General features: G+C 49.2%; 2 protein-coding genes across 4 annotated transcripts; one reads left to right on the plus strand and one right to left on the minus strand.

The window, feature by feature from the left end:
- Positions 1-992: 992 nt before the first annotated feature.
- On the minus strand, positions 993-8,833 carry BAP1 (BRCA1 associated protein 1). Of its 3 annotated transcripts, none has more exons than XM_028161149.2 (17): positions 8,667-8,833; positions 8,535-8,564; positions 8,371-8,425; positions 7,285-7,417; positions 6,800-6,919; positions 6,271-6,332; positions 6,045-6,187; positions 5,703-5,781; positions 5,157-5,226; positions 4,723-4,870; positions 4,104-4,288; positions 3,488-3,621; positions 2,457-2,935; positions 2,178-2,338; positions 1,837-1,929; positions 1,639-1,711; positions 993-1,422 (listed from the first exon to the last, which is right to left on the minus strand). In XM_028161149.2, exons 1-17 carry the CDS (start codon positions 8,701-8,703, stop codon positions 1,289-1,291), a joined length of 2,136 nt encoding a protein of 711 aa, XP_028016950.1. In that variant the 5' UTR covers positions 8,704-8,833; the 3' UTR covers positions 993-1,288. The 3 variants fall into 3 exon arrangements, with proteins under 3 accessions (XP_028016950.1, XP_008149825.1, XP_054585623.1); XM_008151603.3 differs by having other exon boundaries at positions 5,157-5,280; positions 8,667-8,832; XM_054729648.1 differs by lacking the exons at positions 8,535-8,564; positions 8,667-8,833 and adding an exon at positions 7,594-7,681 and having other exon boundaries at positions 5,157-5,280; positions 8,371-8,414.
- Positions 8,834-9,183: 350 nt separating this feature from the next.
- Positions 9,184-24,396, plus strand: PHF7 (PHD finger protein 7). The gene is given in 13 exon segments (XM_054729948.1): positions 9,184-9,816; positions 11,079-11,181; positions 12,442-12,494; positions 12,910-13,001; positions 20,661-20,762; positions 21,127-21,251; positions 21,705-21,864; positions 22,423-22,529; positions 22,998-23,114; positions 23,523-23,647; positions 23,857-23,872; positions 23,874-23,907; positions 23,909-24,396. Coding segments are annotated over 12 exon segments (1,140 nt in total). The 5' UTR covers positions 9,184-9,816; positions 11,079-11,143; the 3' UTR covers positions 24,080-24,396.
- Positions 24,397-25,253: the final 857 nt, after the last annotated feature.

Consider the following 25,253-nt stretch of genomic DNA (forward strand, 5'->3'; position numbering starts at 1 on the left):
TCACCTCTGGTCTTTGAGCCTCGGGCCCAGGCCTGGTTAGCTCCTCACTCCCACCTCCACCTAGACTACAAACCTCAAGCCAGCAACCACAGGAGGGTTTTTTTGTTTTTTTAGGAGAGTTTTATTCACTCAATGATCCAATATTTACATGGGGTCGAGGGGTCAGGCTATGCTCAGTGCAGAGACAACTGCCAGGGCTGCCAGCTGTTCCCCACCCCCTCCCAGATCACTATGTACAGATAAGGGGCCTCCTTGCATCTCTTTCAAAGCCATCCGGCAGAGGGTATGGGGCTACATTTGGGGGCTGAGCTCCAGGAGTTCTGGGCCCGTTACCCCTTGGCATCAGGCCCTCCGGGAACACAGGGTTTCCAACTGGTTGTCTTGGTCCTGCAGTCCCCACCCTGAGTGCCTTGCAGAGGCTGAGGAAGCTGGTGTGGCAGGGAGAGCTGAGGGGTGCCAGTCTCCTGCAAGCAGCCCTATCTCTGCTACCCTAGGAGGGCGATATGGTAATACTGAGGGGCTGGGCAGAGGCTCCTCTGAGCCCCAGGCTCCAGGACGGAGCCCAGGAGTCCAAGGCAGGCCCAGTGCCACAACACTGAAGGCAAAGAGCCCCAGAACCCTGCTGTGGACAGCAGACTTGACAAGCCCGACTATAGCCAGGAAGGGACCAAACCACCAAACAGCTCAAACACTTCTCTCTGCTCAGGCCATGGGACCCCAGCAGGCTGCTCCCCTCACCCCCACTGGGACACCCCCCTCCCAACCTAGCCCACAAGCCAGGTCCCTGAGTTTGGAGCTCTCCCAGGAGGAATGAAGAGCAGACCTGGCTTCCTCACAAGAGACAACTGGCCGCTACAGCTAGAGCTGCAGGCCCAAGCCACCCAGGCCCCACCAGGATGGCAACTGTTAGGAGAGAAAGCAGAGTCAGGAAGCCGGCTATGTCAACACAGTGGTGGCAAAACAGGCCATAGCCCAGAAAAAATAGACGTCTCTGTAGGTAAAATATATATTCTGCTGCCCAGGCAGAAAGGCCAGGTCCTGCAGCCCACAGCCGGCTGTGGAGGAAGCTGCAGCACCTCGCTTTCCCAGCTCCAGTTGCTGCTTCCTGAGCGCTATGGGCTTAACCTACCCGAGTACAATGCAGGGAATCCTGGCCTGGCTTCCCTTTCCAGGGTCTGAGCTCTCTGGCTGGAACTATTCAGTAATACTGGGAAGGGGAGTGGGGCATGGAAGGGACCCTGGTGAGGCCACAAGGCAAGAGCAGGCTGCAGAGTTGGGGCCAGCATCCTCATTGGCGCTTGGCCTTGTAGGGGCGTGAACGTTTCCGCCGGTCAGGCTTCCGCTGCTTGTGGAGCCGGCCAATGCTGACGCCTTGGCGCCGCCGCACCGAGATGTTCTGCTCCACCAGGTTGGCCAGCATCCCTACAGAGAGGCAGAGAGGCCCTTGAGCAAGTGGCTGGATGCCCAGCAGCCACCTGCTCAATAGGCCACAGACTCAGGCCAAGAGCAGAGGGTCTTAGGGACCTCTCTGAGACCCACCGTCTGCTCAATCCCCAGCAGAGGCCTGGTAGAGGGGGGACCTCTGCCATGGCCCTCAGCAGGGTATGCCAGGTAAGACGCAATAATGAGTACCCCCACCTTCTTGAGCTAGCATGGAGATGAACGTGCAGATGAACTCGTCATAGTTGTGTGTCCTTCTCTGGTCGTCAATCTGTGGGAGAAAAGGATGAGGACACTGCAGCATCTCCCAGAGCTGCCACCAGCTGACCTCGAGAAGTCGCACCTCCAGGAAGACAGTCATGGACAGAGGACCAGGCAGCTGGAGAAATTACCCACCTTGAACTTCTTCCTCTTCTCCACTTCTTCCTTGAGGCAAGCCTCATAGTTTGCAATCTCAGCCTCCACACACTTCAGCAGTGCCAGCAGCTCCTGCCAAAACCCAGCATTGCACCCATGAGGGAGGCTGGCCAGCACCAAAGCCACACTACCAGGAAGCAGCTAGAGGCAAGAATAAGCAGCCAGAGTGCCTGGAGCTGACCGAGGCTTCTTCCACTGCCCAACCCAGATAGGCTTCACAGCCACCGACCTCCCACCAAAACTCCAATCAAGAACCGAGCCCTAGGCAGCAGCCCCCAGGCCCTTCCCTCTGCCAGGGTTAGAAAACTGCAGGGGCTCACCTTGGGTGAGTACTTCTCCCCACTCAAGGGCTCACCGGACCTGGCCAGCCCAGACTTCTCTCTGCCATCTGCAGCTTCCACCACCTCCTTCTCCTCTGGGCCGCCGGACCCCTGGCTGCCCTGGCTTGGTCTGCTGGAGGGCGAGGAACCCTTCCCACCCTCTGGGAAAAGAAGGCATGAGAAGACCCATCAGAGTGCAGGACACTTGGTGGTCACTTGGCTACCTCCCTCTTCCACCCTTGGTACACCAAGTGGCCAGTGAGTCAGCACGAGGCGCACCTGTCAGTGCCAGGGGACCCAGCACACCATCCTCAGCCAAGTGCAGCAGGCCTGTGCTGATGACAGGACCCAGGTCACGTACAGCACGATTGTAGCGTATACAGTCAACACGCAGCAGGCTGTCATCTTCTCCAAAAAGCACCTTGGAGATGTGGGAGGTGACAGGGCTGGAGGGCCGTGTGGGGTTGGCTGAGCGAATGGGTGAGCGCAGTGGTGAGTTGAAAGCGCTGCCAATCTCAGAGGCTGTGTCTGTGCTCTCGTTGCTGGGGGTGGGCGAGGGCTGCGAGTGCATGGGTACTGCCACAGCCGGACTCCCAGCGCCGCTGTTGGTCTTGATGGACAGGGGGATCGAGAGGTCTTTCTGGGACTCTTTGAGCTTCTCGGCCAAGACGTTGATAGTGTTGGGCTGCAGCACCGACAGCTGCCCTTCCCCGGAGCCACTCAACGGCCCTGGCTTTCCTGGCCCTTTTCGCTTGTACCTGTGGGGCCCAACAAGACATGAGCCAAGGGAGTGGGTCAGATGACCACACACCCAGCAATGCCTAGAACTGCCTGCACACAGCCTGGCATCCAGGGACTGATCCTGCAGCTCCTCATTCATCCAGCAGCCTGACCCAGCCATGCCAAGCCTGGCACCCTAAGCTCTCACAGCTACAGCCAGGTGTCCTCAAAGGACACCTTCTTTATTTCATCTGCTGGCCTTTTGCCAATGCCATGTCTTCCAGAAAAGCTACCCCTACCCCATCTCCTCCTTCCATTTCATCCAATTCTTCTTCCAAAACCTAACCAAAAGGCCACCTCCCAACAGAACATATTTTGATGTCTGGTTAAATGTGCTCAGCCCTCCCCGCATCCCTCCAAAAGCTTCTTGGGACCTGAAATCAGCCCCTTCATGCCAGCCTTCCTAGGGACCCTGTATTCAGCAGGTGCTCAGTGTTATCCATCTGCTGAAGGGCATTCTCAGATACACACTGAAATAGTCAAGATAGGATCTGCAGCACTCAGAGCCTCCAGCCTAGAGCTGAGCTGACCTGATGGCAGGGTTGGTGTTCTGCACATCGTCCTCCTCCTCATCCTCATAGTCATCCTCATCGTCCGAGTACTGCTGGGGTGGGCGAACTGGAACTCGGCTACGGCCCACACCTGCAGCCAGGTCTTCCTCCTCCTGAGGCAAAACCCAGGGCAGCCATGAGCAGGGGTCAGTCAGCCCAGGCTAGGCATCGCATTCACAGCCAGAGAGAAAGCCGGAATGGCTCTCAGGTCAAGTCCAGAACCCCTCCAGGTGTTCCAGATCCCAGCCTGGCTCTGGGAAAAGCTGCTGCCCACCCCACTACCTGCCTACACAGGCTTCGGAGAGTCTTGTGCCTTAATTTTGCAGCAGAATCCCTGAAACATGTGCCTTGATTTTGCAGCAGAATCCAACCCACAGAACTGTACCAAGGAACATGACCCAAACATTTAGCCCCATAGCTGTGTGGCTGGACTCAGTCAGCGGAGCTCTCTCTGCCTAAGCCCCTGCCATTTCTCTGCCTCCTAAGCCCCTGCCTTTGTGGGTGCTTCCGAGTATCAGACAGAGGAACCAGGCCCGGGTGGGGGCTGAACAAAGAACCACCTGAGGACACTCCCGTGGCAGCACTCCCAGCTCACCTGCATGGGGGACTTGGCATAGTTGTGATTGTCCAGAAAAGCTGGCAGCCGCTGGACGATGGGAGTGGGGTTGGGGGGAACACCATTGAGGCTGCTCCCTGAAGGTTTCACCACCAGCTTGGGTTTGCTGGGAGGGCTGTGGGTCAGGGCTTGTGGGCATGAACCAGCCACCTCCTCCACACCGTCTGAGAGAAGCACAGGCAGGACCTTCAGCCAGATCCTCAAAAAAAGCTGTCCCCAGCCCGCTGTCTCCCCAGTCCTGTGACAGCTGAGCCAGCTGGTTAGATGGAAGTCAGTGATGGGCCCACAGCAAGACAAGAGAAGAACAAGATGGAAAAAGAAAGGGAGGCAGAAAGAAAAAAAGCCTTGAAGAAAACCAGAAAGGGGATATGCATTACAGAAAAGGCGCAGGGGCCTGCGGTAATGGCAGCCCTTTACAGATGCCTTTCTTTAGGGAAAACTGCTCTCCCTCCATGTTTGGACGAGAGAGGGATGCAAGCACCGGGCTTCAGGCCTTCCGTAGCAGCCTCTGAATCACTGCCCAAGTGCCTTCAGTCTTCCAGGTCAAGCTATGAGGGGTCACTCTGAGGCCCATGAGAGGCCCTAAGATCCCTAGTACCTGTGTGGGTGCCCTCAGAGGACACTGGGCCCCTGCTCGCCTCCAGAGCCACGGGGGACTTGCCACTGGCTGGTTTGGACTCCTCAGGCAGCTGTGACTCTTGAGACTTGTGGGTCTGAATCAGCTCTGGCTGTGTTACCCTGATCACCTAAAAAGAGAAGCCAAGGCTCAGAGGAGAGAAGGCAGCCCCAGCCTCTACCTTGGACAGCTAAGGGCCTTGGCTCTCCCACTCCCTCACAGAAAAATACAACAGTCAAACCCAAACCTCCTTCTAGAAACTACTTTCCCTCACCACCCCTTTCCCAGAAAGGGCTCAAAGGAGAGGAGTGGTCAGTTGAAGCCCAGATCCATGATGACTTGGGAATCATAGACAAATGCCCCAGTGAGGGGAAGGAGAAAATGGCTGGACAGGGACCGGGCAGGAGAGTACCCACCTGCTGCAGGGCCTCCAGTATGATCTGACGGTTCACCTTGAGGACATGCAGCCTGGCCTCATACTTGATCCTGCGGTCGGGCACCACCGCCATCAGGTTGAAGCGGATGTCATGGTAGGGCTCCCTGCAGTCACAGCTGCAGCTGTGAGAGCAGCTCCCACCCCGGCCCCACCATCAGGTTGAGGCAGATATCCTGGCAGGGCTCCCTGAAGTCACACCTGCAGCCATAGGTATAGGCCCCACCCCAACAGGCAGGCAGCCGCTGACCATTTATACCGGGCACGTGAGCTGGTGCCTTCCAACAAGCGGTGTGAGGGGCCTGGCAGGAAGTGAGCCAGCATACCTGGGCCACCTAGGGCTCCACCAAGTCCTGCCCCTTCCCAAAGCAGGCCACAGAGCAATGAGTTGGGAGCCCAAGATTCAAGCCTGATCCTGCCAGATTCACGATGGCACAGATCACCTGGCTTCTCTGCCGTGGTTCCCTTTTCTGTGCCCATCGCAATGGGGGCACAGCTCCAGAGGGTAGGGCAGGCACAGGACCCTTACCCTGCAGTGGCGAGGCCGATACGCTCCATGATGACCCGCCGGGCCTTGTCTGTCCACTCCTCATCCTCACCCCAGGGCCCTAAGGAACACCAAGACAAGGAGTCAGCAGGTGGGAAGCCCTGAGTTTGGGCAAGCCAAGAATGGGAGGGAGGATGGAGAGTAGTTGAGTCAGGGAGTCAGGGGCTAATAAGGCAATGCACTGCAGGGTGCCATATGGCCAAAGCCAGATGTCCTGAATACCCACCCCCCACTGCTGAGTTCCAAGCACCTGAGGACCCTAGACCCCAGCTCCTTAAGAATTAAGCAGAGAAACCCAAAAGGCCCCCAGCTCAGAGTGCTTACCATGGTCAATGGGATAGACCTTGAGCCCATCCAGTTCAAAAAGCCGGCCTGTGATAGGCACATAGCTGACAAAGTGGAATGCCTCCATGGTCCGCACTGCACTAAGGCCATTCTGCTTCTCAGGGAGGTGGCGTGGCTCAGGCCTGGAGAAGGACACAGTCAGGGCCCCGAATAAGACAGTCCTTCCTTACCCCCAACCCCAACAGCTCCCACAACTCCCACACACCTGGCATGGCTATTATGTGCCTTGGCCAACTCCGGGGCATTGCCAATCGCATATCCTTTGCTCTAGAGGGAAGAAAATGAGACCACATCAGAACAACTTCTCAGCTGAGCCTCTGGGTGGGAACCAGAGCTTAGAAGAGCAGGCCTAGAGGTGTTCCAGGAACCTGAAGCACAGGTAGACTCTCCTAAAGGGCAGAAGAGAGCTCTGGAGCCCGCAATAGATGGGCTCTAATGGCCTTGCACAGTAATAAGCGGACACTGGGAGCAACGTGGCCTCCAAAATGCCGACAAAGTCCTAAAATGGTGTCACTTAAGCAAATGTTCCTTCCTTCCGTAGGTTTGTCTCCTTTCCTGACAATTGGGCCTAAAACCAACTGCCTTCCACAATTAACTTAAGAGTCAAATGTGTAAATGAGCATGTGAAAAGTAAAAAGCCTCACAGTGCCAAATGTCATGTAGTGGCATCACCAGTGGCCCTGGTCAGATGTGTGCCACCAGCTGTGAGCCAGGATTAAGGCACTGTGGCATACCTCAGGGCTGAAGCCTTTGGTGAAGTCCTTCATACGACTCAGGGTGGGCCCCAGGTCCACATTGCTGCAGTTCAGGAGCACGCTCAGCAGGGCATGAGTGGCACAAGAGTTGGGGATCAGCTGTGAAACCAAGAACAGTCACCCATGCACAACATCCCTCAATCGAAGCCCACATTCATCAGGAATGGGAACGCAGAGAGGGACAGTCACATCTGGACAACAACCCTCATCTTTGCCCAAAGTTTGTTCACTTAACTAAATACCCATCAGATGTCTGGGGACATGGAAAGTAGAGTCAGACCCCACACTGCTCTAAAGAGTCTCCCTTTTTTAATAAGAGCTCAGTTCCTTCTGTCAAGGGACTTCCATAACCACCACCCTCAGTATCTGCCTATCTCTTCCTCCTGCCTTTTCCCACTCCCACTTCCCAAGCAAAGAAAATAGCAGCATCCCACCCTCCAGACAGAACACAGAGCCCAGCACACCTGGTGGGCAAAAAACATATTATTCACAATATCGTCATCAATCACAGATGTATCATCCACCAAGGTCGAGACCTTGCGACGGGATCGGCGCTCTTCGATCCATTTGAACAGGAAAATGAATCCATACACGGGGCTGGGGAAAGTAAGGAGCAGAGCTAAACCAGCCAAGTTGGGGAAGGAAACCAGTACCCCCTTTTCCTCTCCCCCTATTCCCCTGCACTGTGTTACCACTCAGGTGCCCCTCCTGTAACCCCATCTCTCTCCTGGTTTCTTCCCAACACTGCCCAAAGTGGCCCTGAGCCCTCACACCCCAGAAGCCCGCCACAGGCAGGCTAAGCATCGGCTTCTGGCTGTGGTTCTCCAGGAGTCCACCAGCGTCCTCATGAAGTTTATGGTTCTGGGATAAGAGAAGAAAAGCTGGAACCAATGGCCCAGGACAGGGTAGGAGCAGAAGTTAAGGTGAGAACAAAAACTCTGATGAGGAACTGAAACACTAATTCTCACTTGTGAACCCCAAGGCCTGAGCCCCAATGCAGACAGGAAGAAAATGAACACCCATATGAGCCCCTCCTTTGGGAAATAAAAGCAGACTTCTCAATTCAGTCATCATAGCGGTTCCTCCACCTCTATTTGCAGGACCACCAAAACAAGGCCCTGAGGTTGGTCACCCAGGAGGGCCTTGTAGGTGCCAACCAATCTATACAAGACCCTCGTGTGGAGATTAAAGGCACTGGCACACCGGCACTTGAAGCAGTAATTAATAATTACAGCTGCTCAAAAGGCAGGTGTGATCTGGGTCTAGAGAAGGGCCTGGCTTCCTGCTCCAGACCAGAAAAAGCAGCTGAACTATATTCCAAAGGATGGTTAGAATTTTTACCGATTGGGGGAAGTGCTACTACATAAAGGGAAGTGATGCGGGGAGACTGGGAGAAAACAAAAATACCAGCTTGATCAGGAGAGCACCCAAAGAGGAGGGATGCTTCCTTATGTTAGATTTCACAACTTGGGGCTCCTGAGACTACCCCCCTTGAGGAACACCTCTAGGCCTCGAGGTGTGAAAGGCGGTCCTGCCGCCGAGCCACTCACCCCTGGCACTTGCTCTGAAGGTCATAGATCTCCTCCACTTGCACCCCTTTGACACCTGCGATCAGGGAAGAAAATAAGTCGGGAAGGGCAGCTCCGGGCCCTGCAGCGAGGGCGGGAAAGTGAGTCCCCACAGCCGGGGTCCGGCGGGTAGGAGAGGCTCTTACCGAAATCTTCCACCAGGAGGGTGAAGAGGCCTGGTGGGGCGACAAGAGGAGCGGATGATGGTCAGGCAGGCGCCTCTCGGGGGGGGGGGCCCCCCAAGCTCCCCACCCTCGGCCAGCCGGCCCCCTCCTCACCAGGGTCGCTCTCCAGCTCCAGCCAGCCCTTATTCATCTTCCCGCGGGGCGGCCCCTCAGCGCCATGTCCAGGCCCTCCCCACCCACCGCCGCCCCGCCGGGAGCCCCCGACGCCCCCGGGGCCCCTAGCCCCACACACAGACAACGGGTCCCGTCGCGTCACTTGCTCGCGCCAGCGGGATACGTCACCACAGGGCGACCGTCTCCCCCAGGCTTCTGGGCGTGTCTTCCGCTGGTTAGACTGACGCTGGAGCTCTAGCGCGGGGCGGGGCGACGCGAGGGGGCGTGGCTAGAGGAGGGGGCGGGCGAATGGTGTGGGCGCCCGTGGCGCGGGAGCGCGCGCTGTGAAGAGGCGTGGCTAGAGGGAGGGCGGGGCGCGCGGTGTTAGCGCCTGCGGCGCGAGGGGAAGGGGCGAGGCGGAGGGGGCGGGCGCGCGGCCGAGGGGGCGGGCGCGCGGCCGTTAGCGGTTCCCCTCCGCCAACGGTCACCGTAGCGGTAGCCCCCGGGGCCGCAGTCTCCCTGGGTCGCAGTCCGCGTGACCCGGCCCCCGTTTGCGCGCTCGCCCCTACGCCGGCGCAGTCACCGCGCGGGGCGGCCGCCCGTGAGGAAGCTACAACGAATAAAGCTCCGAGACACAGGCGCCCTCGTCGACACCTGAACGGGCGGCCCTGGCCGGGAGCGGCGGCCGGTGCGCACAGTGAGGAGCGAGCGGCAGAGGCGACCTCCGGCCCGGCCCGCACCAGCCTCCCTGCAGGCGCGGCATGACCCCCGTCTGGCACTCTCGGGATGCTTCTTGAGCCCCTTCGCCGGCGGTTACCTCTGGGGGACGGTTGTGGCCACACCGACACCTATTTTGCAAAGTAATCATTGTTTATTCTTGTGGCGGCGGGGCCGAACACGCTTATTTATTTTTAATTTTCTCAACAAGCTTTTACCCAGCATTTGTCCAGCAAAACAACTTGGTAACCGTTTCAAAGGAGCATCGCCCGGTTAGGAAATCTCCGCCCGAGCCGCTCGTGGAAGCCCGCCTTTGCACCGTCCCTCCTTACATGCTTTGAAGACTGTTGCTTCTTCCTGAAACTACCAGTGTGCACAGAACTCCATTCAAGAAACGTCTTGGTCCAGCGATGCAAAGAACCGAAGTTTCAAGGTTTTATTTCTATTGCTAGACGATCAGGATCTCCCCCAAACTCGGAACCGCTCAGTAGTCAGCTCACGTGGACCCCCTAGTTTTCGCCCTTCTCTTCCCGCCTGTCCAAGCGCTTTGTTGAGTAAGAGGCCATCCAATGTCATTGCTTCTTTTTTAAAAAAAGTATATATTTTATTGATTTTTTTTTACAGAGAGAAAGGGAGAGGGATAGAGAGTTAGAAATATCGATGAGAGAGAAACATCCATCAGCTGCCTCCTGCACACCCCCCACCGGGGATGCGCCCGCAACCAAGGTACATGCCCTTGACCAGAATCGAATCCAGGACCCTTCAGTCCGCAGGCCGACGCTCTATCCACTGAGCGGAACCGGCCAGGGCAATGTCATTGCTTCTTGCAGGTGCAGCTCGTGGGTTAAAAGAGGAGACAGAGAAAGGAAGGGCGGTATTGCCTCTGGTTGTATTCATCCAGAGCAGTTGGAAGTCCTAGAAGATGCTCAGGGCTCCCCAGCCATGAGGACATGGTCCTGGGGTGTTTGTCCCTGGAGTGACCTGATTCACTCAGTTCTCCTCTCCCCTGACTAAACAGTCCTTCCTTCATAGGAGTGGGTTTTGCTACTTTTGTCCCCCAGGCCAATGAAAGCTCAATTTCCAGTCTGCTGACACTGGGGGAGGGGGGAGGACCGGCAGGGTGTCGTCTCCACAGACAAAGGTTGACAGCCACCTGAGCCTGCGGCAAAGCGACAGGAGCGGTTTGTCTGTGTTACCTCTCGTGTCCCACTAGAGGGACCCCTTGCTTTAAGCAGCTGACATACCACCAGCTCCTCCCTGGAAAGGACTAGCTTGGCTCGCCTTTTACTGGGCAGAATTAAGGCACCCATACTTGGGGCAAAAGGAGACGTTTTTCCTGAATGCCACCTCGTGATTTTAATGGGCACAAAGAAAACAACCCGTTAGCCAGTTCAGGCTGAGTGATAGCAGTACCTCTGACTTTAGGCAGGTGCCTCTCTGTGACCTCCCTGTGCCTCAGTCTCCTCATCTTAAAAAATGGGGAAAATAATGGCACCTAGTGCATGGGGGCGGGGGGAGGTTGTAAGTTAACACAGGTAAAATGTCCAGAATAGTTCTTGGCACGATTTAATAGTTATTGGCTATTACTAGCACTGATACTGGGTGGGTCCCTTATATTCTGTTGCTTTGACCCTGTGGAACTTGATAACCAACTGTAGGATTAAATTGCTGACCAAACCCTGTTTATTTTCATAGCTGGAAGAGCCTCTATTATCCTCATAATAAATAGAATCCAAGATAGGAGAGAGAGGCTGCAGCGAATGAAGCCTATAAAAGAGAAGGCATGTCGAAGATTCAGGTAAAGCAGGTGACGTAAGGGAATTTGGGATACATTATTCAGTGGCCTGTGGTATACACTGTACTGTCCCCCCTTTGCATGGTATTGGGAGTGAGGGTTGGGTAGTGTGGAAGCACACACCATTGGTATTTTACAAGCTGCCCGGTAACCTATCCTCCCAGGAAAGTGCTGGCTCTTGGACCCTACTCCTGGGTTCATACTGGCTCTAACACTTGCTAATGAGGTGACCTGGGACAGGTTACTTTATTTATGCCTTCATTTCCTCATCTGGAAAATATGCATAATAATAGGATGCACTTTTTAAAAGATTTTTATTGGTTTTTTAGAGAGAGAGCAAGGGAGAGAGAGAAACGTCCATGTGAGAACAAAACATTAATTGGCTACACTCCCCCTACTGGGGATTGAGCCTACAACATGAGCATGTGCCCTGATCAGGAATAGAACCCACAATCTTTTGGTACACCAGATAACACCCACCCAACTGAGCCACACTGGTCAGGGCAATAGCACTTTTAAGAACATTCTGTAGATTCATTGAGCTAACACATGAATAATGTCTAGCCAAGAATAATGTCTAACAATAGGAAATTATTAATCCAATTTAGTATCATTTTATTATGCTTTGTGAATGTGATACCTCCTGAGATTCAGAGTAGATGGCAGAAGAAACAGTAAAAGGGCATTTGCTCCTGAATTCATTCAATCAACATAGTCAATACAGGCACCAGAAACAGAAAGATGGATACTATCTCACACAATTCAAGCAATTCAGTAGGTATGTTTTATGCTTTCAAAAAATATGAAATAGAAGCCCTGGCTAGGTGGCTCAGTTGGAGCATCATTCTGTGTACCAAAAGGTTTTGGGTTTGATTCTCGGTCAGGGCACATACCTAGGATGTTGGTTCCATCCCTGTCAGGGTGTGTCCAGGAAGCAGCTGATCAATGTATCTCTCTCATATTGATGTTTCTCTCTCTCCTCTCTCTCTCTTTCCCTTTCCCTCTCCCTCCCTCTCCCTTTCCCTCTCCCTCTCCCTCTCCCCCCCTCTGTTCCTCTCTCCAAAATCAGTAAAAACATATCCTCAGGTGAAAATTTAAAAATATATATATGTATATATGAAATAGAAAAAGAAACTGATATCTTAGTCTTTAGGTATTCTGGTACTTCATCAGACCCATGGATGGCATTTTGAGGGAAATGTTACAAGAGATGTTGACAGAATCCTCAAAGACTACCTTGTACTTCTTCCTTCTCTTGTATAGAAAATCTGCCAAGACGAGGAGGGTGACCCAGAAGAAGCCATCTTCAAGGCCTGGTAAGAAAGACTGGAGGTTTTGTTCAGCTGATGCCTCCCAAGCTCAGCAAAGACTACCTGTGTAGGGCAGCAAACTTGGTTCTCTCACTGTCAATCCTACTTCCTTCCCAGGTTATCTAAGATGCTGAGAACTCAGGGTGCATAATTTTTAAATGTCACATCCAAAGTTCAAGAAACAAGTTAATAAGGCCACTTAAGAAACTATGAAGTGAGCAGTTGTAGTCAACTCCTTCAAATGTGGCCAAAATGATATAAAGACCAAGTGATACCAAGTAACACTTCATCCTTATCAAAATGGCCCCCTTCCCAACCTCCCTTCTTATCAAAATGGCCCCCTTCCCAATACTGTCCTCCTCTGATTATGTAGAGAGATGGTTATGCTCCCAACGTGAGTTCTTAACATTCTGTCTTCCAGTATGCCGGCTATGCCTTCAAGAACCTGGGGATCCTGAAAAATTAGGGGAATTTCTTCAGAAAGACAATCTCAGCGTGCACTATTTCTGTCTTGTGAGTATAAGGCCCCCTTTGCTTTGAATATCTCATCACTTTTGCTATACAGTCTATTCTCTGTTTTTTTATCCAGCCTCAGATCCACAACCCTGTTTGTTTTCCTTAGTAGATTTTTTCTTTTAAAATCTATTTTTTGAATAGTAATATACGTACCTGGTATAAAATCTTAACAATATAAAAATATATACAATAAAAAGTCTCTTCCCAAAACAGTATTTCCCATCTTTCTCCCTTTCCCCATCCTATATAATCCTATATAATAAAAGAGAAGCATGTAAATTGACTGTACCTCCGCTACGCTCACCAGCCAATCAGGAGTGAGTATGCAAATTAACCCAACAAAGCTGGTGGGTTAATTTGCATACACAGGCACCAGGTGGAGAGCAGAGAGAGAGAGCTGGTGGCTTGGAGGACTTGGCAGAGCAGGAGGCCGTGGGACAAAGACAGAGCAGGAAGGGAAAACCAAGAGTGCAGGGAGCACCAGGAATGCTGGGAATCGTAGTTTTGGTGGCAGACAGATACCCTAGACACTAAAGCAAAGTGAGCTTGGAGCAAGTTATTGTTGCAGTGGGGGATGGAGGAAAAGCAAAGGTGTGAGACATAAGTAAAATCAAAGTGTCTATGAAAAATTAAAGGGAAGATATCCTAAAACTTCCAGGAAATCTCCACCAATGAAACAAAGAAAAAAAAATGCCTCTATTATTCTATGAGCAACAAACCAAACTGGGTTGGGGTCTCAGACAATTCACTCATATGATTGCAAAGACAGACAGAAACTCCCGGATTGGAGAGGGTACAGGTCGGGCTGAGAGACCCCTCCCCCCATGCACGAATCTTTGTGCACCAGGCCCCTAGTCTATATATATAAAACCCTAATATGCTAATAGACCAAACGGTGGAACAACTGAACAACGAGTGACCACCAGGGGGTGCACGCAGAACATGGCAGGCGTCAGCCACTGTGGGATGGTGGAGCAGGTGAATGGGGGGCACCAGATCAAGGTGGGGTGCCAGTCGCTGTCATCGGGGCAAGCCTCTGGTGGTTACTGAAAATTCTTTGCTCCCGTGCCATGGTCTCGCCTGGCACTTGCACCAGCTGCCAGCGCTGGCCCTGCTTGCATCCACTGCTGGTGCAGGAGCCACCACTTGCACCTCCTGCTGGCCCCAATCACTCAGCACCGTCAGTGGATGCGAGCAGCGATGCCAGCCCTGATAGCCCCTCAGGGCTTTTCCCCCCCGCCGTGCTCCTGAGGAGCGATCAGGGCAGCTGATCCTTGCCGCTCGCACCCACTGCTGGTCCTGGCCCCAATCGCTCAACGGGTGCAAATGGGGCCGGCACTGTCAGCACATGGGAGTGGCGGCGGCAAGAATGGGGCTATGGGCAGATGGACTGGGGACCGCTGTGGGAGGGGCAGGGTGGGGGCGCGGAGGATGGCCCAAGACCCGCCCCTGTGCCCACAGCAGCCTCATGGCCCATAGTTCCTTTCAAGGTGCATGAATTTGCCGAAACCGGTTTGGCTCAGTGGATAGAGCATCGGCCTGCGGACTGAAAGGTCCCAGGTTCGATTCCGGTCAAGGGCATGTACCTTGGTTGCAGGCACATCCCCAGTAGGGGTTGTGCAAGAGGCAGCTGATCGATGTTTCTCTATCATTGATGTTTCTAACTCTCTATCCCTCTCTCTTCCTCTCTGTAAAAAATCAATTAAAAAAAAAAAAAAAAAAAATGCATGAATTTGTGCATTGGGCCCCTAGTGTTATAAATAATGTATGTCCCCATGTAAACACTGTCTGAATCAAAATAAATATTTCCATCATCCTACAAAGTTCCCTCCTCCCACTTCCAGTCAGTCCCCTCAAAGATAATCACTGATCCGTAGATTACTTTTGCCTATTATGCTTCATATAAATGGAATCATACAATTTGTACTCTTTCGTGTCTGGCTTCTTTCACTCAATGTAGTGTTTTAGAGACTGATCCATGTTGCATGTGTTGGTAGCCTTTCTATTCCCCAATAGAAGTCTGTTGTATGAATATTTAATTTGTTTATCCACCTGTTGATGGACATTTGAATTGTTTCCATTTGGGGGCTATTATCAATAAAGCAACTGTGAACATTCATGCACAAGTCTTTTTGTGAACATGTGTTTTCACTTCTCTTGGGAAAATGCCTAGGAGTAGAATTACTGGTTGTATGTTAACTATGTGTTTAACTTTATGTGAAGTTGCCAAGTCACTTTCCAAAGTGGTTGTACCAATTTACACTCCCACTAGCAATTTATGAAGTTCCAGTTGTACAATATTCTTGCTAGAACTTGATATTGTCAGTCTTTTAAATTTTACCCATTTTAAGAGGTGTGTGCACTGTGGTTTTAATTTGCATTTATCTGATGACTTAAGATATTGAGCTTCTTTTCATGTGCTTATTGGCCATTTACATATTTTCTTTTATGAAGTGTCTGAACAAATATTTTGTCCATTTTAAAAATTGGATTCTTTTGTCTGATTGAGTTTTAAGAGTTCTTTTTTTTTTTTAATATGTTTTTTATTGCCCTGACCAGTTCGGCTCAGTGGATAGAGTGTCAGCCTGCAAACTGAAGGGTCCCAGGTTCGATTCCGGTCAAGGGCATGTACTTTGGTTGTGAGCACATCACCAGAAGGGAGTGTGCAGGAGGCAACTCATTGATGTTTCTCTCTCATTGATGTTTCTAACTCTCCCTCTCCCTTCCTCTCTGTAAAAAATCAATAAAATATATTAAAAAAGAAAGAAAGGGGGGGAGGGAGAGAGGGAGGGAGGACAGGATGTGTGTGTGTCTACATTTACATATGTAAAATACATTTACATATTAAAAAATATGTTTTTTATTGATTTGAGAGAGAGAGAGGAAGGGAGAAGGGGAGCCCATATGACCTGACTGGGAATCAAACTGGAGACCTCTTGGTGCATGGGTAGATGCTCAACCACTGAGCCACACGAGCTGGGCTTTCAGAGTTCTTTATATATTCTGGCTACCAGTCTCTTTGCAGCTATGTAGTATTGTGACTATTTCCTCCCTGTTGTGGTTTGCCTTTTCATTTTCTTTAGACCCCAGAGGTCTCAGTGGGCACCCCCCACAGCTGAGATATCCCTCTGGAACTTCAGCTGCTGTCTGGGGAGCCCAGCCAGCCCTTTTGCTCCTCCGCACTGCCTACCAGTCTCTATGTGGTCTCCACTTTTCATCCTTGGTTATCAGGGTTCTCTCCAGCTAGTCTTCAGTTGATTATTCATTTTTCTGTATTTTAGTTGTAATTCCAGTTTGGTCCTGGAAGCATGTCAGTGTAGCTCATGCGTCCTCAAACTACGGCCCGCGGGCCACAATGCGGGTGTTTTTGCCGTTTTGTCTTTTTACTTCAAAATAAGGTATGTGCAGTGTGCATAGGAATTTGTTCATAGTTTTTTTTTAAACTATAGTCCGGCCCTCCAACGGTCTGAGGGACAGTGAACTGGCCCCCTGTTTAAAAAGTTTGAGGACCCCTGGTGAAGCTTTTACTTACTCTGCCACCATTTTGGAATTTCTGAGACAAGTAAGTTTTGATGAGAAAGAGAAGAGTGGCTGAATAAGTCTGTCCTAATTGCAGTTTTAATCTCTTCCAGAAATGTAATCTTAACTCGTCTGGGATTTTCTATTTTCATTTTATTAATGATGCTGTTTGAAGAACATAAGTTTTTAATTTTGATGAAGTCCAGTTTATCAATTTATTTTTATCATTAATGCTTTTTTGTGTGTCCCAAGAAATCTTTGCCTACCCATTGAATTATCTCGGTGTCTTTTTCAAAATCAATTGACCATATATCTGTACATCTCAGTGATCTATTTATGTTATTGATTTGTATGTCGATCCTTATACCAGTGCCACCAGTGCAACACTGTCTTGATTATTGTGACTTTAGAGTGTCTTGAAATTAAGTATTGTAAGTTTGCAGTATTTTCCAAGATTGTTTTGGTTATCAGTTCCTTTACCATATAAATTTTATAGTTAGCTTTAAATTTTTCTCTTAAAAAAAGCCTTTTGGAATTGTGATGGGGAATTGCATTGTAGAATGGACAGACAATATTGAATCTTCCAATCCATGAACATGATATAGTGTACCATTTATTTGGGTCTTTTAAAATATATTTTAGCAATTTTATAATATATTTTTATTGATTTCAGAGAGGAAAGGAGAGGGAGAGATAGAAACATCAATGATGAGAGAGAATCATTGATCAGCTGCCTCCTGCATGCCCCCAAATGGGGATCAAGCCCACAACCCAGGCATGTGTCCTTGACCGGAATCAAACCCGGGACCCTTCTAGGCTGACTCTCTATCCACTGAGCCAAATCAGCCAGGGATAGAGATGGAGATGGAGATGGAGATGGAGATGGAGATGGAGATGGAGATGGAGAGAGAGAGAGAGAGAGAGAGAGAGAGAGAGAGAGAGAGAGAGAGAGAGAAAGATCAATGATGAGAGAGAATTATTGATCAGCTGCCTCCTGCACATCCCACACCAGGGATCAAGCTCACAAACTGAACATGTGCCCTGACTAGGAATCGAACCATGACCTTCTGGTTCATAGATCGAAGCTCAACCACTGAGCCATGCCAGCCAGGTAGCAATTATTTTTAATGAAGAAGACTTGCACATCTTTTGTTAAATGTATTTCTAAATATTTTGTGATTTTATGCTATTTTAAAATTTCATTTTCAGGTTTGTTGCTGGTATATAGAGATGCAATTTATTTTTGTACATTGATTTTATATCCTGCAATCTTGTTAAATTCACTTATTAGTTCAGTAGCTATTTTTGTTGTTGTTTTTATAAATGCCTTAGGATTTCCTATGTATATAATTATGTTATATGTGAATAAAGACAGTTTTATTTCTTCCTTTTCAATCTTTATGTCTTTTATTTATTCTTCTTGACTTTTTGTACTAGCTGGGACCTTCAATCTAGTGTTGAATAGAAGTTATATGAGTAAATACCCTTGTCTCGTTTCCAACATCAGAGGACAGTATCTAATTTTTCACCTTTAAAATTTGATGTTAGCTATAGGTTTTTCATGGGTTCTTTTCATTAGATTGAATAGGTTCCCTTTTATATCTAGTTTGCTGAGGGTATCATGAATGTGTTTTGAATTTTGTCAAATACTTTTTATGCATCTATTGAGATGCTTATAATTTTTTCCCTTAATTTGTTGATGTGATTTGTTCTATCCATTGAATTATTTTATGTTAAACTAACTTTGCGTTTCTGATATAAATCCTGCTTGGTCATGATGTTTTATCCTTTTTTATATGGTGCTGGATTTAATTTGTTAATAATTTTGTTTCATTTTTACATCTACGCTCATGAGAAAGATTGGTCTGTGATTTTCTTTCTGGTTTTGGTGTCAGGTCTTGATTAATTTCAGTGTATTTACAAGCATATACATTTTCAACATAAAAATACACACACTATACACAGTGTTTTGCATTTGTATTTTGCTTTTTTATGGTCATTCCATATTTAACATATTGATCTAGTTTTTTCTTTTTATTTTAAAAAAATATATTTTATTGATTTTTTTAAAAAATATATATTTTATTGATTTTCCACAGAGAGGAAGGGAGAGGGATAGAGAGCTAGAAACATCGATGAGAGAGAAACATCGACCAGCTGCCTCCTGCACACCCCCCACCGGGGATGTGCCCACAACCAATGTACATGCCCTTGACCGGAATCGAACCTGGGACCTTTCAGTCCGCAGACCGACGCTCTATCCACTGAGCCAAACTGGTTTCGGCTTTTATTGATTTTTTACAGAGAGGAAGGGAGAGGGAAAGAGAGTTAGAAACATTGATGAGAGGGAAACATCGATTAGCTGCCTCTTGCACACCTCCAACTGGGGATGTGCCCGCAACCAAGGTACATGCCCTTGACCGGAATTGAACCTGGGACCCTTCAGTCCGCAGGCCGACGCTCTATTCACTGAACCAAACCCGGCAGGGCTAGTTTTTTCTTTTTAATAGCTAATTGGTATTCCATGGTATGGTTATGCCAAAAAGTATTAAAACAAATCTCTATTAAAGGACATTTAAATTGTTTCTAATCTTTTTAAAAATATATTTTTATTGATTTCAGAGAGGAAGGGAGAGAAACATTAATGATGAGAGAGAATCATTGATTGGCTGCCTCCTGCACACCCCCTACTGAGGATCAAATCTGCAACCCATGCATGTGCCCTTAACTGGAATCGAACCCGGGACCCTTCACTCCATAGGCCAACGTTCTATCCACTGAGCCAGACTGGCTAGGGCTGTTTCTAATCTTTCACTGTTGATTTTCCTGTTTATTGAAATAATGCATGCTCATTGTAGAAAACAGTAATACTTAAAAGTATATATAAAACTGATATCACTCATATAGTCCAAAAGCTCTGAGATAATTAGTGTTAAAATAGATATGTTTTAAGCCTAATTAAGAATATACAGCTATGCCGAAACCGGTTTGGCTCAGTGGATAGAGCGTCGGTCTGTGGACTGAAAGGTCCCAGGTTCGATTCCGGTCAAGGGCATGTACATTGGTTGCAGGCACATCCCCGGTAGGGGGATGTGCAGGAGGCAGCTGGTCAATGTTTCTCTCTCATCGATGTTTATAGCTCTCTATCCCTCTCCCTTCCTCTCTGTAAAAAAATCAATAAAATATATATATTTTTTAAAAGAATATATGGCTATAATCCAAGTGTCAAGTTATCTAACCTTATAGGGTCACCTTTTCTATCATGTTAAAATAACCTGAATCCTCATTCACATAAGATGTAATTACTGCAGGAAGTCCAGCACTCTCCAGTATTTTTGGAAGATTATTGGAGTGGGGGTGGGGTGTTAACATTCCTCCAATATATGTACATATGCATTGTTTATGAGTACATAACAATTTAGCTTTTTTTCCCCCTTGATTTCCCATTCTAGACTTTGCTTTGGGGGCCTTTCAGAAACAAAGGGCCCTTTAAAATGTGTTTTAAAAGAAAAGTTTCAATTCCTCCCCTTTTCCAATAAGGCAGAGTGACTACAATTAGAACATTTTAGAGCCCCGTTTCCCTTCCTATACAAAGCATACTCTGAGAAGAGTATTTATTCTATACCGAGGGGTCAGTACAGCAGAAGGGGTAAGAGTGTGGGTTCTGGGGGCCTGGATGTGAATGCCAGCTCTTCTGCCTCCTTGCTGTGTGACCCCAGCCTTGCTTGCTTACCGTGCTGCACTTCAGTGGCCTCCTCTGTAAGATGCGGATCAAATAGAATCTGTACCACAGGGTTGTGGTAAAGCATAAAATGGTCAACACACAGGGAATGCTTCCCCAAAGTGCCAGCACACAAAAGCAGTCCTTAATGAATGCGAGGCAGCACAGCAAAGATGGGAAAGAGCTCAGGCTCTGCAGTTCTGTGTCTTGAGGATTAAATGAGTTCATATTTGAAAAGCACTTAGAGCATCCAACTTACAGTTAATGCTGCGTAAGCCTTTATTAAGTAAATTACTCTGTAAATGCATATATATCCCACCAAGCTCTTTTTCTACTCTGTCCTCCTCTACCCCACTGCACTTTTTCACTGATCACCAATGTTGACAGCCTGGTTCTGCTGGCCTCCCACTCCCCAGATTCTATCTAGCAAGCTGCTTCAGCGGGGCCAGTCTAACAGAGGTTTCCATGGATTCCTGCCTGAAGACATCAAAAAGGAGGCAGCCCGGGCTTCTAGGAAGGTTAGAATCCCCTGGAATGAGGGCCTTGGGCGAGGCCTCTTTTCATACCTCCCTGGTCATCCCTGCCTTAGTTCTTTTCCCCTAGCTGCTAATTTAGAAGTCAGAGGACTCCTGGATTTCCCAGCTGATTCTTCTCTTAAGTTCCATGCTTCTCTGGGGCATAGTATCCTAAGTGAGGAGAGGGAGCAACATCCTGGGAAAACAAAGTAACTCAGTGCTGCTTGAAGCTCCAGAGCTTACAGGTCCACTGAGGAAAGGGAATGCTCGTTGCTTCACAGAATTTCCATTCCAAAGAATAATGTGCCACAGAATGTCTGTCTGTCTTTCTTGGGACCCTGAGCACTGCCTGGGCTCTCATTTGCAGATCTGCTTTGTGTGCAAGAAAAAGGGAGCTGCCATCAACTGCCAGAAGGATCATTGCGTCAGAAACTTCCATCTTCCTTGTGGCCAAGAAAGGGGTTGCCTTTCACAATTTTTTGGAGAGTACAAGTGAGTGATGAAGGGGAAAAGTCGTGTTGCCCTTTTGCAACTTGCTTTTAATTAGCCACTAATCAAATCAGAGTCTAGTTCTCACGGGCCTGTTTTGATTCACCAGGGAATCGGTCCCTCCATTCAATAATGAGAAACAGTGTCTTGACTTGGCAATTTCACAGGGGTTACTTCTTCCTTCCGTCCCCTTCTTAAATTACAAACAGCTGAGGTTCTTAGACAGCTGCTCAGAAGGAAGTAGGGCTTTCAGGAATGAGGGGCTGTAGAGGTAGCCCGGGAGTTTTGCTCAGTGGGAGAGCAGCTGTGAGAAGGCTGTTCTTCACCCTCCTCCTCCTCCTCTCCTCCCCCTCCCCTCTGAGCACCAGCCTGGGAAGTTGATTGCCCTCCCAAAGTCAGGCAGCTGGAAAACTCCATCAAGATAAATCAAAACCAAGTTTATTTACTCTGCCACAGATCATTTTGTGAAAAACATCGCCCAACACAGAACATCCAACGGGGGAATGTGGGAGAGGAAAGCTGTGTCTTGTGTTGTGAAGACTTATCCCAAGCAAGTGTTGAAAACATCCAGAGTCCATGCTGTAGTCAAACTCTCTACCACCGAAAGTGCATACAGGTGGGGCTTTCCCTGCCCAGGGGACCTTCCACAGTTGTCCTAGTTCAGAGCCCCTGGGAATGCTCAGGCAATCTCAACAGGAGGCCTGTATGCAGGGCTGGTTCCAGGAAGTCAGAGGAAAGTCAGCCCAGTCTCTGGTCACCCTTGACCTGTAGGACCTCCTTCATGATAAGATTTAAACTGAGCAAAAAATCTTCAGGATGGCTAGAGCAAATGAGCTCATCGTAGAATGAGTCAAGTAGCCTCCAAATCAGTCTTGATTCCTCGCATGGAAGGAAAGAGAAACAGGTCCCCGAGCCCTTCTGGGTTAGCACTGTTAAGCCTTATAGCCAGAGGTGACAGCTGAGGCACTCCTGGGAACTTTCTTAAGCTTTTGGTCCCTGGTCTGGCACCGGAATATGCAGCCCTCACCCTAACACACCCAAATTCCTTTTCCTGTAAGCCCCAGTCAAGCTTTCTTAGCAACATCCTCTTTGTGAGATGAGGGTGGAGGTGGAAATAAGGTGATCAAAGATAGAGTCTTTACAAACACAAAGTTTTTCCATGTTTCTCTTACAGAAATATGCCCACACATCAGCAAAGCATTTCTTCAAATGTCCACAATGCAACAATAGAGAAGAGTTTCCTCAAGAAATGCTAAGAATGGGAATTCACATTCCAGACAGGTAGTGGAAACTCTAAAGCAGGAATTGAGCCAGGGAATGGGTTGCCTAGATTTCTAGAGAGGAGGTGAGCGTGAGGATAGTTTAGAGAATGAAGAAGCAGCCAAGACATTGTTATATGGTGAAGAGGAAATGGGTAGAGGGAGAGCTTTTCAAGTAGCAAAAGAAAAGAGGGAGGATTGAGGGTTGGGGATAGGCATGTTTCTGAAAAGGGTGCTTTGGGGATCAGAATTCCCGGGGTGAGGGGTAGGTTCTCCAATTCCAGTGTGAAACTAAGGAACCCCATGTTCCATTCATTTGGCTTCAACCCTCTCCCCCTGTCAGGCCACCTTCCCAACCTTGCTGAAATTATTCAGGCAGCCTGTTGAACTCCTTTGCTGTGCTAGTTTGACTTCTTCCTAGTTCTTCCCAGGAGGACAGTGGTTTCACCAACCAATGATGTGTCCCTTACTGTTTCTTCTCCCACTGCAGAGATGCTGCCTGGGAACTCGAACCAGGGGCTTTCTCAGAGTTGTATCAGCGCTATCAGCATTGTGATGCCCCCATCTGTCTGTATGAACAAGGCAGAGACAACTTTGAGGACGAAGGGTAGGGAAAGGCTTCTGGCTAGAAAGATCTCTCATCAGTGCCATCTTAGAGTTAGACCTTGGCAGTTATTAAGAGCAAAGAATTCACTTTTGCTGCAGACCTCAGGGCAAACACATCGCAGCCCGGGACTCATTCATGCGCAGGTGAACAGGTCCCTCTGCAGGTCTGCTTCTCCTTGAGCCCAGTGGAGAGATACTCGGGGCCAATTCCTTTCCAAATCCGCCTTTCGAGTGTCTGTGCCTAACTGCAAGGTCCTGAGATCAGCACACAGCCACACATTCATCATGGGTGAAATGTACAGCCAAAGATGCCTGGGAAGCCCTCAGCAAAGGCCTACCCTGTAGTGACATCCCGAAGCGGTAGTTAGTGTTATATTTGTGCCCACAACCCTTCCTTGTCTTCCTGTAGGAGGTGGAGCCTCGTTCTGTGTGCTACATGCGGATCCCGTGGAACCCATAGGGACTGCTCCTCTCTTAGATCCAACAGTAAGAAATGGGAGTGTGAGGAGTGTGCACCTTCACCTAAAGTCACAGGTGGGACTGAGCGATGGTCTGGTCTAAGAACTGGGGTGGGGTGGGGTGGGGGGACCTGTGGTGCCTAAGAAAGGAGGAGGGCATGCCACCAGATGGGGACTCCGTGGTGCCTTTAGTTTGGGAAGGAAAGTGGCTATGGAAGGGCTTAAGGACCTGCACCTGGGAGAGAGAGGGCTGAGTTTTCCTCTCCCACCTTTCTTTCACCACAGACTACATACCTGAAAACAGGTGACATCCCCTGCCGCAGCACCTTCTACTCTGGGGGGGCATGACTGCAGAGACACCAGCCTGGAAGAGAATTCGGGCCCTTCTTGGACTGATTGGCCAGAACCTTCTTTATTAGAGAAACCAGAATCCTCTGGTGGCAGGAGGGGCCACTCCTGGCGGTCCAAGGGTGTCAAAATCACTAAAAGCTGCAACAAATACAAGTAACAGCTTCTAAGTAGTTGCTGCCAAGCACATTTGGCTACAAAGCTGTGCTCCTCCACCAAGTTTGGGGAGGGAGCCCTTTGGGACTGTGAGACTATGAACAAGGAAAGAGAAGTCCCAGAGAGTGAGAACAGAGCAGTCCAGATGCCAACCGCAGAACATGTGTATGGCTATGATAGCTAGCACCTCTGCTCTTTCTGTCTTGTTTCCCAGAGGGTCCTTTCTTCTCTTCCACCAAGATTCTTCCACCCTAATCTGGTGCTCATATGCCTCCTCTTACTTCACCCAGGTTTGTTATGCAAATAAAGGCTTTCTCTCCATTGATGTCTCCTTATAAATTCACTCTGGATTTTATCTAGCACAGTAAGGAATCTGGAGGGTAGAATGAGGGAATAGGAAAACTATAAAATTCAAAGACTTAAATGTAGAACTTTCCATTTAGAACATAGACTCTGCTTTGGAGGGAAGCATTTTACAGGGAAATCGACTTTATAGAGACAGATTTCATCATTGTGCAAACAAACACACAGGTTCTTATTAGGGAGGTGAGCCAGCAAAGGAGTCCACACTGGACTGAGAATAGGCCACTGCTACAAGGCGTGGGGCCCTGGACTCTGTGCTCACGTGGGGCAGAAGGGACTCCACTAACCTCCACAGCATGAGTGAAGACACACCTCCACACACACCCTCTCAGCCTGGTGGCTCTGGCATTTCCAGCGGGTAGGGAGCCAGGCCAAGATAGTTACATTAAGCAAGGCAGCTAGGATGAGAACCTGGCTGAAGGTCTTGGGAGAGATTGAATAGAACCTATCTCACGTTTGTTTGTTTATGATGATTTTGTGTGATTTGGATTATTAGTAGGGCAAACTCGGGACCAGCACCAGATAGTGAGTTCTAGGGGGCTCGCTGGGTCATTGTCACTAACGGCAGAGGATGGGGTTTTTGGTTCAATATTGCTGTTCCTGGAGACTTATATTGAGTTGTGCATGGTGCTCGCCTTCAGATTTGACCAGTTTCACTTGGAATCACATACAGTGGCGGGGGATTGTAATTTGCGTCTTTTTGTTATTTAAATATATAAACAAAGTAATACAGACTTTTAAAAATCTTAAAGAAGTACAAAAAGGATTATAATGAAAAATAGTCTATTGACTCACCCTTCCTACTCTTAGTCCTC

Source organism: Eptesicus fuscus, chromosome 18 (assembly GCF_027574615.1).
Source record: "Eptesicus fuscus isolate TK198812 chromosome 18, DD_ASM_mEF_20220401, whole genome shotgun sequence".
Classification (NCBI taxonomy): domain Eukaryota; kingdom Metazoa; phylum Chordata; class Mammalia; order Chiroptera; family Vespertilionidae; genus Eptesicus; species Eptesicus fuscus.

Bases quoted from the DNA above. Each gene is read 5' to 3' on its own strand.
- BAP1 (XM_008151603.3), bottom strand. From the start codon at position 8,703: ATGAATAAGGGCTGGCTGGAGCTGGAGAGCGACCCTG. The intron at 8,426-8,534 runs GTAAGAGCCTCT...CCCTGATCGCAG, and splicing joins CCTCCTGGTGGAAGATTTCG to GTGTCAAAGGGGTGCAAGTG. The intron at 6,333-6,799 runs GTATGCCACAGT...TCTTCCCTCTAG, and splicing joins CCAAAGGCTTCAGCCCTGAG to AGCAAAGGATATGCGATTGG.